The following is a 15,738-nucleotide window of genomic DNA, read 5'->3' on the forward strand; positions in this document are numbered from 1 at the left end:
TGCTCCAGCCCCTCAGGCTGACAGGGCAGTGTGCCGGTCAGAGGCCCCCTGGAGGCCCCCAGGGGGCAAAGGCCAGTCTATTAGGTAGCTCTGTGCTTGGGGTGAGATGGACGGGCCAGTGAGCTGAGAGGGCCCTGTCCTCTCTCCGGCAGGAGGGCTCCGTGGGGGCCAGGCCATTGCCTTCCAGGGGCATTTCATTGTCACGTGTCAGGGAGGCCCAGGGATCTGCCCTTGTTACAGCCCTTGACAGCAGGGCTAGGACTGCAGCCCAGAAGCCTCCTTCTCTCTCGCTGGTCAGGGCTCCATCCTCATTAAGATGCCAAGCCTGTGGCTGTGGCCAGGCAGTGGACACCTCCCAGAGAGGCCCCGGCCCCTCCCCCACCCCCAGCCCACAAAAGCGATTTTTCAGCCCCTGAGTGTTCACAGCAAGCTCAAAGGCAGATGCATCAATCCTTCCAGGGGCTGGAAACGTGAGGAGAATGCCAAGGGGCCGGTGCAGGCACCAAATAGATTCTCCGCTGCCAGCTCCTGCCCACTCCACGGCCTTGCTCCCTGAAATAAGCACTGCCCCCCACTCTCACCAGACCTGGCTTCCTTCCCTGGCAGTGAGGTTTACCTGGGACTTGCAAGAGGCCCAGGAAGTGGGGGCTAAGGATCTAGGGTGGGCAGGATGAGAAACAGGATACAGAGGGGCACACCTTATAATGACCTACAAGGAACAAAGTCTCCTGCTATTGGAACCCTGCTGTGTCCACATCCACAAGCAACATGGGGAATATTCCCTACGCCCCCAAACTCCCCCAAAGGCCTGAATGTGGGAGGTGGGGCCAAGGAGTCTTTCCAGTGAGGAAAAGATGGAGGCAGTGCCTTGATAGGGAGGGTTCAAATTTCACTTTTTCTTCTGTGGTTAAGCCCAGAACGTCCAGTTCTTGAAGTTCAGAGAACAGATGACACATCTCTTTCAAACTGAGGAAGGAACTTGAGCATGGTTTACACCCAAGACGGATGTGGTCCATTGTCATCATGGTTTTGTGGTCTTGTTGGTTGTTCAGTGTTTAGTGGTAGGTGCCCTCATTGACTTCCAAAAGCATCAGGACTCTACTTTCTAGAATGGGCAAATTGGAGAATTGTCTTGAAGTGGAGGAAAGGGGAAGGCGTGGAGCAATACTCAGGGGAGACATGAGGGATTCCAGAGCCCCTGGGCCGATGTCACTTCCTGCTGCATCCTGAGTGCAGTGGATGAGGTCTGCCCATGCACCTGTGCAGCCCTCAGGAACGGAGGAGGGGTACCACGCAGGTGCAGGGCATCACCTGCACAGCGGTGATTTGCACTCCAGCCCAGCGCCTCCTGTCCCAGCATGAAGACGGTCTCTGCATCATCACGGTCTTCTGCCCCAGAAACGCCGGAGCCAAAGAACCATGGGCTCCAGCTTCGGTCAAAGGGAACTTCCATTTGCGTTCATAACACTTAAGATTTTCTGAGTTGTTGTTACAGTCTTACGGTTTCTGTATCAGCAGTTTCTCTCTGTATTAGAGAATGTATCTCTCTGTGGATATAGATAGATAGATAGTTAGATATATATATAAATATATATATATATATATATATATTCGCCAAACTGCCTTACAGGTTTTTTTCTTTCATTTTTTTCAGTGTTGTATATGTAGCAGGCACTTGAGTTTATGAAGATGTTTGCTTCAGTCAGGATGGAAGAAAGGAGTGTGAGGTGGACGAGGGGGGATGTGAGGCCAGGAGAGAGGAGGCAACAGAGTATGCATCCGTGACCACTAGCCACCGACCACTAGCCGAGGATGTCCAGGTAGATGGGGGCGGCTTTCCCCAAAGCATGGAGGACTTTGTAAATCTCCTTGATGTTCAGCCGCTGCTGGGGCTCCCTCTGCCAGCACCCCAGCATGACGTCGTACACCTCTTTAGGGCAGACTCGGGGCCGCTCCAGCACCCGGCCTTGGGTGATGCACTCGATGACCTGAAAAAAATGAGGAGAACAAGGACATTACAACCACAGACCCCCGGGCCCTGTGGCTCACACTCAGCAGTAGGCAACGACTTTATGGAGGAGCTTCTGAGCAGAGCCGGGGTGTCCACCTGCACAGGCAGAAGGCTGGCTGGAGACAGCGCTGAGTCTCTCATTTGTCCCAGGCAGGGTGCTCTCTGGACATGCTCACCACTGCCCTTTGCACCCCACCTCTTGAGCCAGGCCTTCACGGATTCCCACACACACTCCTCCCTATACTTGACTCTTCCTCTCTAGTCCTGTAACTTATCTGGATGCACTCATTGCTACTTGGCAGTGGGGATTGGCATCTGACCTGTCCCTCCCCTCTTATGAGCCTGGGTGACTTTGAAACCCCCTTGAAGGAACTCTACACCATCCGGTCTTTCCATGCCTCCCTTCCCTCCCACCCCCAGCCTCTATACATAGCACCAAGCTTACGTCTAACTCTAAGCTGCCATGCCATTCCCTTTCTCAGTGAGGCACCTCCTCCCTTGCTCTTTGCACTAACCCAAGCATTTGGCTTCCGTTAAAGTCCTTCACACCAGGACTACTGCTGGATTCACCACTGCACAGGTGGTGACCAGCACAAGCCAGTGAACCTGACAGGGCCTCAACAGCCTCACCCAGAAGATGGGGATCAAATGCATGCCTACACTACCTCCTGAGTAGTCATAAGGTCCCAAGAAAGCCAAGAGCATAAAGCATGGCCCAACATACCACAGGGGAGGTGCTAAGGAGGAGTAGGAAGAAAACAGCGTATGGCTGGACCAGCTCCAGCTGGCCATGTAAGGACCAGGTCTGGAATTTGTGGTTCATTTCCAATTTCTCAAAAGCACTTCTTTGCTGACATCGAATATGTGACTTTTCAAGTTTTCATCTTCCTCATCTTGGATTGCTTTTTAACTTCTCTCTAACTCTATCACTGTCAAACCTTGGGCAACTTACCCCAAACTCCAGTTTCCTTGCTCGGAGATAGGTTGTAATGACAGACTACACAGAATCATCTCCGGTCGAATGCCTCTGGTAGCTCTGCCCTCACTAGACTGTGTTCAGCTGGGCAAGAGAAGTGCCTTTTATCTCCTTTATCTCTCCATGCTGCCCCCAACAGCGCCTTGTCTGGGACATTGTCTTATGTCACACTGACCCTAAGACAGCTTGTCAGACCTCCACTATGTCAGCACTTTCCTGGTCCTATTCACCCCAGGGTCGGCACCACCCCATGAGGCTCATTTCTGTGCCAGCCCGATAGGTCTCTAGCTGCTCATATGCTCCATTCTTATTAGAGCCCTGTTTCCACACTCCATTACCTTCACCTCCACGCAAAGGGACCCAGCTCAAACTGCAGCAGCTGTTAATGCTGCGATCAAAAGCGCTCGGTAGTATCTCTTCCAGTGTGGGGCTTGCTGGGTTGTCAACTTCCATAAAGAAACCCATGATCAGTGGCTGCCAGTACCTGGCTGCCCTGAGGTGTGGAGTGGGACAGGTGGCTAGAACCAGAAAGCCCACCTTAAAGGCCAATGTCTCACCAAATTGTGTTAGAAATTATCAGAAACTCCATGTTGGCTATGAAAAGCTAGCTTAGTATCCAGGGCTGACCTTCTGCTGACACCAATAGTACCCTCAGCCCAGACCCCCTCTTTACTGGGGCCACCAAACTACAGGGAGGCTGTGTTCAGAATGTGTGTGCTTGTGTGCACCCATTTTTGTGCATGTGAGCATGTATGTTTGCGTTTACCACCAATCACACACCCCAAGAAAACACCAACAACTTTTTTAAAAATACTGCAATAAGTGTGTTCTGATACGTGCTTTTTTTTAAAAAAAAGTTCATTAAAATGTTTTGTCCTATTTTGGGAAATGTGGTCAAGACTCATTCAGCTTGTGATTGATGAGATATTACAGATTTAAAGAAATGCCTTCTTTTTAGTCTCTGAAACTCACTGCTTAGAGCCCAAGAAAGCAAAGATGAACACAGCTTCCACAAAGATATGTTCTCAAAATTCAGATAAAATTGCAATATTAAAAGGCCCTTGAATTCACGTTTTTGTATAAAACAAAAAAAACCATAAGAATAATCGCAATCTCTTATAGGTCTGCTAGGTTGGGAATCTGAGTCTGTTACTGTCTATTAACTATACTGTATTCTCCAGGGAACATGAGTCTGGTCCAGACATAAATGAGAACCATTCTGACTGGCTTTGGGGGCAAGAGTCCTGTGACCATGGCCCACGTTTTCTCCACGCCACAGATGCTCCCATCTGAGTCTCTGGCCAGTCATCTCCAGAACCCCAAGCAGTTCCCTTTCCTTTGCCCTAAATCTCAACAGGTATTCATGTGGAAAGTACTGAGCTATTAATACAGCTCAAGTGCTTAGAAGAGCATCTGGTACTAAATGTTAACTATTGTTAAAATTTGATGACTGGTGTTTTTATTATTATCACTATAAATCAAAATTATAAAAACATATAATGTGTTTATTATTATTATACTTACTATTATGAACTCTTTTATTCCTGGAAGTCCACACACAGCTCTATCAATAATGCGAAATTTGCTTTCCCAATCCACCAATCCTTCACATCCCTGGGCCTGGCAGGCCTAAAACCTCTGGGAATCCAGATAATTTGGGTGTTTCCACAAGATGGCACAATTGAAAAGCTCAGAGTTGTTCTTTGTTTTATTTTCTGTCTTAGTGAAACATTTGTGATTTTTAAGTGTAGCAGAACAAACAGAACCATGACTTGCATCTCAATTTAGACATCTGATTTCATGCTCTCTTGACAATTATACCACACTTCCTACAGCCTAATTTTTTTCCTAAGAAGCTCTCCCCTCTTGCTTATACCTATATTTGCCCTGCTAGCTCCAAATACCATCTAATGTTTTGTATACCATGTCTAAATCCTGGCCTGAGATGACTCCTATCAGCCTTCCCCAAAATCAAGCTTCCCATCTACCCCCTTCTGTACCTCTGTGTTTGAAAGCTGGAACCATGGCTGCTTTCCATAGGTGAAGATCTCCCAAAGGATCACCCCGAAGCTCCACACATCGCTTTCCGTAGTGAACTTCCGGTACATGATGCTTTCAGGGGGCATCCAACGGATGGGGAGCATGGTGTGTCCTCCCACCTAAAAGGGATCAAGACAGAGGCACACACAGAGTGACCAGATGGCCAGAATCGCTCATAACCTGTCTGTACTCTTCAAAAGTAGATGCACTCTTGATGCCTCTTTTTGTAAAAGAGCCACAATTTGAAGCAACTTGTGTCAGAGGCTCAGTGGAGGTACTGACATCCAAGATCTATAATAATGGAGGCAGCTAGAGTAGCAATTAGAGATAATCCCTAAGGGAAAGTAGGTTTCTTAGTATAAAGATCACAAGACGATTTAGGGTAGGAGAGGTTTTAGAATCCAGTACTATAGTGAACCTAACCTTCAAAGAAGGTCCAGAGGGAAGTCAGCAGAATCACTGAGGTATTTGCAGACATCAGGTTAAACTCCTTGGCCAAGGTGGTTAAAGCACAGTATTATCCAAGTGCATCTATGTAGAACTATGAGGTTACCTTCTGACTATCCTAAATTTCTCACTGTAACTTATGTCTCAGTGTTTCAAGTGAAGGGGACAGGTTAGTCTCAAATGTAGGGAAGACCACATGCTAATAAGAAATTGAGTGGACCAAAAGAGAATTTACGACAGTTCTTAGTAACATCTCAAAGGCCAGTGAGAAAAGTCTCTTTTAAAATAGCCTAAGGGGACCTATCTGTAGGTCTACAGATCTGACAGTCAAGGACAAGAGGAAGTGGTTGACATTCAGGATACCCTTTCCTGAGAAAACATTAGGGAAATCCTGACTAGCCCAGCAAGCTAGAGGTATTAGCATAAGTGGAAGACAACTCACAGCATGTTTTAAAACTCAGGAACTCACTGCATCATTAGTAAACAGAACATCAGAAATGGGAACTTTTGGCTAATAAAGAGAATTTGCTGTTAGAAAAGTGCTTGCCATTGATAGAGCTCTCTACAATTGTCCTGATGAACTATTAATTAGAAGTTCTCTCTGGTGGGTCAGGTAGAGGGATGATAATAATGAACACTTAAAAAAGAATGACTTATTGGAAAATGGGCAATATTATTTCTAAAAAGGAAAATGATGCTTGCCTTATCCACTTGAAATATTTTAGAAGATAAATGATGATAAGGATGTGGAGAAACTGTTTTCAACCTGAGATTTTATAATCAAGACAGCTCTGTGTCATGTGTAAAGACAAATGGAGGGGTTTCTTTCAGATAAGCAAAGACTCAGAAAGTATACCACTCACAGCTCTTCAGAAAATAAAGGAGCAAAAACTAATTCAGGATTACTCCAGAAAAACAGAAAAAAAGAACCTAAAATAGACAATGACTTGGAACATAACAAATAATGTAGAGCATATAAGTCACAAAAATGCAGTTTAAATCTAAATAGTGGTTGCTAATTTGGTAGTAAAATGTAATACCATTACTAATAAAGTCTTCCTGTAAAATAGAGACATAAAGTAAATAATAATACTAATAATGCTAAGAGTACTACCCCTGCTATTATTAACACTACTTATCTGGAATGAAACCTTCAGATAATTTCAACCATAAGTGCATAGAAGAGTAGGAAGAGAAATCATTAAATGCCTGGCAAAGGCTTTGTCTTTTAGGGACAGGAAGGGAGTTTACAGACAGTCATCAATTGTTGATTACAACAGTTTCAATTTTAATTTGCTTACTAAAATCTTTAAGTGCCTCCTAGAAGAATAGAAACAATACATATAGCTTCCAAACCAGTATTTAGAAAAGAGAACCAAAAATCTCTAGCCAATGCCAAAAAGATGACAAAGAAGAGGAATGGGATAATGGTGTTGAAGGTACAATATGAAAAAGAAGTTCAAATAATATTTTTGTATATAATTTATATCTTTTACACAAAGAAAATAATATCTTTATATATAACATCTTTGTAATAATTTGTATATAGCATAGATTCTTATACAAATGGGTTATACTGCTTCTTAAATAAAAGAAAATTTGTTAAAAAAAATCAAGATGTAGGGGAACCCTGGGTGGCTCAGCGGTTTAGTGCCTGCCTTTGGCCCAGGGCGTGATCCTGGAGTCTCAGGATCGAGTCCCACATCAGGCTCCCTGTATGAAGCCTGCTTCTCCCTCTGCCTGTGTCTCTGCCTCTCTCTTTCTCTCTCTCTCTCTCTCTGTGTCTCTTATGAATAAATAAATAAAATCTTTAAAAAAATCAAGATGTATGTTGTTTAGAAAAGACATGTAGACAAAAGGAACAGAAAATATTCAAAATGAAAGAAGGCATAAATACAACAATAAAGGGGAAAATGAATATGTATTTTGATATATACAATATATAATTAAATGTATAATATTGAATATATAAAACATTGAAAATTAAATACATGTGGAAAAAATTAGAATGCCAAGAATTAAAAGGAGAAAAAATAATTTACACCATATTTCAAGATGGCAAAATTCACCATTATGATAGTGATAAATTATTAGTCTCCAAGTAACATAGCAATAAAAATATACGAAGAATAAAAATAGGGTATAAACCAAAGGAAACTGACAAAACCACCATTATAATGAAAAATCAAAACACTTCTTTCACATATCAAGAAGACAAGATAAGTGAAGATATATATATATATATAAAAGATTTTATTTATTTATGAGAGACACACAGAGAGAGAGAGAGAGAGGCAGAGACACAGGCAGAGGGAGAAGCAGGCTCCATGCAGGGAGCCTGACATGGGATTCGATCCCAGGTCTCCAGGATCAGGCCCTGGGCTGAAGGCGGCGCTGAACCGCTGAGCCACTGGGGCTGCCCATATTTTACAGATACAGATAATAAGTTTTAATTAATAGATATGAGTATTGTGACTGTGTGTCTTTCAACCTCCCTAAAAAGTTGAATATTATTTCCAATTATATGAAACAATTTATAAAACCAATGACATATTATACCTCAAATGAAAGCTTAAATCCAAAAGAAAAAACACAGTAAACATAAAATAAAAATGAAAAACATTTTCTGTGCCCAATAGAAATTCACAATAAAAGAATAATTTTTTAAAAATTTCTCTTTGGGCAATTAAAAAACTTGATAAAAGAAAAATTGAAAATTAAATGTAAAAATTATTATGATAATTAAATTTGTATTCTTCGAAGTATATGAAATATAGCTAAAGTAATTTTTTAAATTATAACATGTAAGCACTTATTTTTAAAATAGTTAATAAACTAAAATGTGATTCAACAAAAAAGGTAGTAAAGACCTACATGACAATAGAAAGAAAGAGGAAATAAATGATAAAGATAAAATGAGGAATTGATATAAAAGAAAACAAGGCAAAACAACCAAAAGGGAAAAAATTTTAAAAGGAGACCATATCTACACAATTAATTGGTAGTTCTTTAAAAGTAATATAACCCGGGATCCCTGGGTGGCGCAGTGGTTTAGCGCCTGCCTTTGGCCAGGGGCGCAATCCTGGAGACCCGGAATCGAATCCCAGGTCGGACTCCCGGTGCATGGAGCCTGCTTCTCCCTCTCCCTCTCTCTTTCTCTCTCTCTCTCTCTGTGTGACTATCATAAATAAATAAAAATTAAAAAAAGTAATATAACCCTTTGACAAGGTTAATAAGACACTTGGAGAAGACAAGTGAAAAATGTTAAAAATATTATGACAAGAAATTTAGAAATAGAGATGCCATAATTGATTTAGTAGAAAAAAATTTTAAAAAGAGAAGTAGAAAATTCAAACACACACAAAAATTTCAATTGGAGTAAAAATTCTGTACGTTAAAAAAGTACAAGGCCAGATGATTGGGGGGGGGGGGGTGTAAGTTTCCCTTAAATTTTTTATCCTATTTATACTTTTCCAAAACAAAAAATAAAAAAAGTTAGAAACTTTCCCAACTGACTTTCTGTGACTTGAGTATTTCTGATGATAAAATCAGTCAAACATAGCATATAGCCTTAAATACATGAGTATAGTTATAGATATTTTATCTATATATGCATAAAATTATGTTATGAATAGAGCCTCCAAATATGAATAAAATATAATTATATTGAATCAGCAAAGTATTACAAGAATTCCATATTATAACTCAGTAAGATTTATAATAGAAATGCAAGAATGCCTTGGCCTTAAGAAATCTACTGTTTAACTCACTAAATTAAAAGATAAAAGAAGAAAATCCATCGTTTCAAAAGATGCCAAAAATTTCCATAATACTTTCCTGATTAAATGCCCAAATTCATTAGTAATAGAAGGTAACTTCCTTTATTTAACGCACTGAATATTATATGTGCTGATAAAACTTTAGAAGCATAGAAAAGTATCTTCTATCACTGATTTAACACAATATTGTTGAGGTGGTCCTAGCCAATTCAATAAAACAAAGGTAAAACGTAGGTAGAAACATTAAAAAGGAAAAGTAAAAAACCATTGCATGCATATATTTAAGACTTATTCAGGGTATTTAACTAAAATTAGCAATTAGAATCATTATATGATTTAGTAAGCCACCCAGATATAAAATGAGCCTACAAAGATCAAACTATCCTCATACACCAGTAGTAGCAAACTCAGTGGAAAATAAAATTGTATAACAGCAACAAAACATTTCAATTCCTAGGCATAAACCTTGGCAGAAAATGTACAAGGTCTATCTAAAGAAAAGTATTGAAAAACATAAAAGATCTTCATATATGGAAAGAAATGTCATTTCCTTGAATAGGAAGACTTGATGTCATAAATCTCTCATTCCTCCCTCAAATTAGTCTGCAAATTCAACACAATCTAAATGAAAACCCCAATGGAATGATGTATGGAAATTGACAGGATGGTACCAAAATTTGTCTAGAAGAATAAATACTTGATAAAAACGAAGATATATTTGAAATAGAACAACGGGAGATTTTTCGGATTGCAAAACATATTACCAAACTACAGGAATGAACACAGTGTGTTATTGGCATAGATATAGACAAATTTCATTAATCAATGGAACAAAATAGAGTCCAGAGGCAGACCCATGTATAATATTGGAATTTAATATATGAAATGATGGGTTAGTAATCAAAGTGTTGGGACAATGAACTATTCATTTGAAAAGTACACTTAGATACCTACCTCACACCATATACAAAAATCATTTCCAGATGGATTAAAGAGCTAAACATAAAAACAAAACAATAATAATATTAGAAGAAAACTTAAGAAAAGTATCTGTATAACTCAGGAGAAGAAGGCCTTCCTAAATAAGACACATGTTCCAGAAGCCATAAAGGATAGGATTTAGCAATACAATTTGTAAAAACCAAACACTTTTTGCATGTACAAAATATAAAATAAGTATAGCTAAAAGACAAATGACAGAGGGAATATATGCAATATATGTACCAAAGAATTAAAATCCATATATTATAAAGTGTTCCTTTAAATTAGTTTTAAAAAAGTAACCCAACCAAAAAAAAAAAAATTAGTCCAGGATAAGAGCAGATGATCCACAAAAGGGCTACAAATGAGCACAAACAGATGAAGGAATGCCAATTAAAACAACAGAGACACATTGTTGAACATTATCGAGGGAAAATTGAAAAGATTGATACTATCTAATGCTTGAAAAGGTAAGAGGATAGAGTCAATCTAGGTGTCACTGCTAAGACAGGTGGAGCCTTATCTGCAGGCAGCTTGGCAGAGTCTGTCCACACTAAAGGTGTTGAGTGCCTTTTAACTTAGTAATTTTACTTCCAGGAGTGAAAATTAGAAAATATTTTCTCCTATAAGCAAAAATAACTAGTTGAAGGGCATGTTTATTTCATTGTTTTTAAGGGCAACAATTTGTCTGTCATTATACATATATTTGTAGTGGAGTGGTTAAAAGGAATATAGTAGAGTATGTGTAATGATATGTAAATAGGTCTAGGATACATTAAATGAAAACAGGGAATATATGCAATATATGTAACAAAGAATTAAAATCCATAATATAAAGTGTTCCTTGAAATTAGTTTTAAAAAAGCAAAAGTGATATGTAATAGGTCTAGGATACATTAAATGAAAACACAAGACATTAAAAATATATATATTAAGCATTCCTATTCATGTAAAAATGTATATACATAAGCAAGTATATTAAAAGGAAATAACTCATAAGTCTGTAAATGCATAGAAAAAGATCCAGAAACAGAGCCATTAAACTAATGTTTCCTCTAGAGAAGGAAGTGAGAGTTAGCACTAATCAAAGAGAAAAATCTCACTTTTTACTATTTGTATTTCTATGCTGTTTATAATCTCATCATGATCATGTATCACATTTGAAATGTTTAAAAACTATAAAAGGAAAAAGTAAACTGGTGGGCCTAATTTATGTAAGTTCTGCATCAAAAGGTGATGTTTTGTAAAGAAAAATTATGTTTGTGATAGAATTTTGTAGAATAGCTTATTTGACCTGGTTTCTTGGTGAAAAAAAATTAAAAACCAGGAACACAGAATCATTCTTCTTGATGAAAAATTTTAAGTCATGGATTCCTCCAAACTGATGCTAGTGTTTGCTTTATTTAATGATTTTATACACAATCCAAAAGAGATGTTCCAGACTGAAATCTCCAAATTTGTAGAGAGGGAGTAATTCAAGTGTGTTGGTATAAACTTTGATGGTCCTAAGTGTTTGGGAATAAAAGTATTAGAAGGGTATTAACTGGCTGCAGGGATCCCACTAAGAAAAATTTTAGCAAGATTTTCACCACCAAGGCGGGTGAAATTTATCAGCCATTCCTCTGGAAGGGAACTAAAATATTTCAAGAGGCTAGTAACAAAATACAAAGAGAGTCAGAAGCCCTGGATTGTGATGTGACCTTAGACAATCACTCAACCTCTTTGAGTTTCAATTTTCTCACCTGCAACACAGGAATCACGCAATGCCCCTGCTTAAGTAAGATGAGGTATGTAAAATCCCACTGAGTATCGTTAAATGCAAAAGTATATACATAAAGTGCAATGACTATTCCCTGTGTGTATGACCTACATGTTCACGGGCAGCATAACAAACCAAATTTCTTGGTTTCTATATTCCCCATCAAGACCCACCTAGCCTACACAAATTTTCCTCCAGGAAAAAAATTACATCTTTCTCCCAACTTGGAGAGATCTAGTCTGAGAAAGGTAGTGGTTAAGGCCTTCACTAGCAAAAAATATTGACAAATAGTCCCTTGGGAAAACCTAACAAGGTAAGCAATGGGCTGACATAATAATCTTCCTAAGAATAATACCAATTAATTTACACTGAGTACCAGCCACACCCCTCATGTAATTCCATCCTATATAATAGGATTCCCTATTATCCCCATTGCACAGATGAAAATAAGGTAACTTTCTGAGACACTACCTGAGAAATACTAGCTGATGATCCAAATTCTCAAGTTACATTAAAAAATGTGAAGGCTGAGCTTAGAAACAGGAAACATATAGGAATAAGCCAAAGATTCCAAAAAATTATTCTGGAAAGAAAATAAGTACCTAAAGATCCTTGGATTACACTACCTTGGAGGATACCTTCCACCACCTGTATTATCATGGATCTCCATATTGTCAGCATGATCATCCACTGTAACGTCCTCTTTCACCTAAGGCCCTACCAGGAACTGATGATTACTGCCCAGACCCACTATTTCATTAGTGGCAACAAAAGGGTGGCATTCGAATTCTAGCATGCCCTCTGCATGTACTAGCTGGAAATCTATAAGTAAAAAAGTTCCTCATTAACTATTTGGTTATACTGAAAACACTTCTATAGGAAATGCTTGATTCTCTCCCTTTATTCGTGAGTGCTCAGAATAATGAATTCGTTCTCTAGCATTCTCCGAAGATGACCAAGAAGAGGTTTGGTTTGGTTATGAGAAGCATTATTGACTCCTATATGGACGTATTTATGTGTGTGTGTGTGGTGGGGAGATGTAGCCAGGTATGTCTTTTAACACATTGAAGTGTTTCAATTTATTGTAATTGCTCTTGTCGATGCTTACTGTTCCATGTTTGGCCAGGGGCGGCCCTTAAAGTTGGTGCCTCTCATGTATTCCCAGTAGTCTTTGATAGCATCCTTGCTTCTGACATGAAAAAATATTATAGGCTCATCTCATACATTTGTTGCTCCCACCCTTTCTGGGGCCCTGGGCAGGTATTTCTCTAAAGAGCCCTGGATCCTTTGGGTGGACAATGGAATTTAGAGACTACACTATGACAGTCGTGTTCATTGCTATTGAGTTGGTCATTATTTCTAGGTGTTTATAATAGAAGTAGCCAGGAAAAACTTTTCTCTTAAAAGAAAATACATCATGAGTTCATATTGATTTTTCCAACTCAAATTTAGGATAAAAGAGCTTTTACTTAACTTCTTTGATTTTATATCAGTATTTTTTCTTATGCTGAAAATCTTGATTCCTATATTAGTAATATCACTATTTGCTTTATACGTTTATAAAATACATATAATATACTTAATACACAGCTAGGCTTATGTGTTTCATGTTGCTTTTTATTTTTAAGAACTGGTTTGATTCTACAAATTTAAATGTGAAAACTGTCCCATAGTTTTAAAGTCAAAAACAAAAACAAAAAAAAGTACACGAAATCCAAGTCTGATACCATCTAGGTCTACTCTTCCCACTCTGATTTCCTCCTTCCTTATAGATAACCTTTTTTTTTTTTTAATTTGACTTTAGTTTATTTTTCTATTGCTTTTAACATAAGAAAATACAGATTATATTCATTTTCTTCATTCTCTCAGATAAAAAGTAACATACCATACCTGTTGTGTACTTTGCATTTTCTTGCCTTTCATAGCTAAACAGGACTCCACTGAGCATGATCATAACCATGGTTGATCCAGCCAGACTCCCATTGATAAGACTTGGGTGTTTCCACCCTTTTGTTATTGTCAGTAGGGAAGATGCCCTTCTTACATATAACTCAGGTGATTCTTCACCCCATAAAGAATAAGAGTCTAGAATTCCCATTGAGTGTAACAGGCAGAAACAGACTGCAGTGCCCGCTGAAATGGTTCCAATATGGAATCCATATAACTTTGGAGACACATGAAGTTTTTCCAATGGGCACCCAGGTAAGGATAGCTTTGAAGATTTCACGAATCCTAAACTCCGATTATGGATTTTTTTTTTCTTACATTGACTGAGCACCCACTGTGGCCCAGCAACTCCCTCTCCCAATTGTGCCTGTGCACACACGCGCGCGCACACACACACACACACACACACACCTGCCACTCTCAATAGTTTCCAATTCTTTTCAAACAGTTGAAGGGGAGAAACCTAAAAGAATGATCAGCTAAGAGGAGATTGAAAAGAAATTTTCATAAGAGGCTAGTATGAGATCTTAGGCAAATAGCCAGACAATAGTTCAAAGAATTGAGTCATATTGTGATACCAAAACTCCTGCCTTCTCATCTATTTATTTAGTGTAAATAACATTTCTCAGTTCTTATATTTAATATAAATAAAAAACAGGAATAGAATTGATTCTGAACTTTCCTTACTTTAGCAATAAATGATATTCATTATGGACTAATGGAAAAATATAAAAGATGAATTTCCAAAAATATCATACTCCTTATCTTTCATATTCATTGAAGTTGTGATAAATATGCATTATTTTTATCTGCTGTCTACTTCTGTGTATTGCTAATAATTGTAATGATAACTCAATCCCAAAACTCTTACCATCTAGAAACTAATGGTTATCAGACATTAAAAATTAAATTTAAATCTTCATATGTATTTTTGTCACACTAAATTATGACAGAGAGCCCAATAAAAGGCTTTCAAGCATAAAAATATAATACATAGGGATAAAATTTGGTAGGGTAACTGGAATGAAAACATAAATTCAGGAAGAAAAAGGAGGCATGTAAAACTGACTGTTTAAGCACTTGTTCATGTGTTTAATAGATGATGTATCAAATTGCTCTGGTATTTAAAGTTCATTAGATACATTACAGGAGTGATATATTTTTTAATGCCAATATTTACAGTATCCTGGAAATGACATCATTTGCAACTCTTTAAAATTACATTGAAGATTTTATATAGCAACTTAAAAACGTGCAGGTGGCATGAATAGGTGACTTTTCAAAGTTCTTTTAGTAGCATCAAGGTTTGAAGACCACAGGTCCAGGGACTGTGCCCCTGGTGGTGTGAAATTTGGAGTCTTGTCTCTCTGTCTCAGTTCTATGTTCCTCAAGGCAGTATCCCATCCATCCCCGTCAGCAGTATAAGGGGAGGGGATGCAAAAGGTGGAAAGCAAGAGAAGCAGCCTCACCTCTAGCCAGAGGTGCCTACCTAAAATCCCCAAATGACACTTCACTAAGTCTTTAGCCCTTGTTCCCTACCCTGCCCTGTGGACCAAGAGTAAATGGGGACTGAATGGGTAGAAGCTGAAGGAAGATCTCAGGCCCTAGTTCCCATGGAGGCAGGATGCCCAGCTGCACAGAGTTCTTCCTGGGGTGGGGTGCAGGTCCCACCGCCCACCTCCCCACAGCCGCCTCTCTCCTCCTGTGTCTCTTGAACAAGGTACTATCTTGCTCTTTTCCACAGAGAGACACTCATTCCCCTGCAGGCGCAGGGATCCCACTGCTCTGGGTTAAAGAG

At 39.1% G+C, this 15,738-nt stretch overlaps 1 protein-coding gene across 7 annotated transcripts in view; it reads right to left on the reverse strand.

Moving 5' to 3' along the window:
- Window positions 1–1,631: 1,631 nt before the first annotated feature.
- NTRK3 (neurotrophic receptor tyrosine kinase 3) overlaps window positions 1,632–15,738 on the reverse strand; it is a 376,383-nt gene continuing 362,276 nt past the window's right edge. For 4 of the 7 annotated variants that reach the window (XM_072737252.1, XM_072737257.1, XM_072737253.1 and 1 more), the window contains 2 exons: window positions 4,988–5,146; window positions 1,632–1,988 (listed from right to left, as the gene is read on the reverse strand). In XM_072737252.1, coding sequence (XP_072593353.1) covers window positions 1,803–1,988; window positions 4,988–5,146 — 345 coding nt within the window. In that variant the 3' untranslated portion in view covers window positions 1,632–1,802. Of the gene's footprint in view, window positions 1,989–4,987; window positions 5,147–10,207; window positions 10,250–15,738 lie in introns of all 7 variants that reach the window. The other 3 variants (XM_072737256.1, XM_072737255.1, XM_072737259.1) reach the window with 1 other exon arrangement.

The sequence above is a fragment of the Vulpes vulpes genome, chromosome 14 (genome assembly GCF_048418805.1).
Source record: "Vulpes vulpes isolate BD-2025 chromosome 14, VulVul3, whole genome shotgun sequence".
NCBI classification, from domain to species: Eukaryota; Metazoa; Chordata; class Mammalia; order Carnivora; family Canidae; genus Vulpes; species Vulpes vulpes.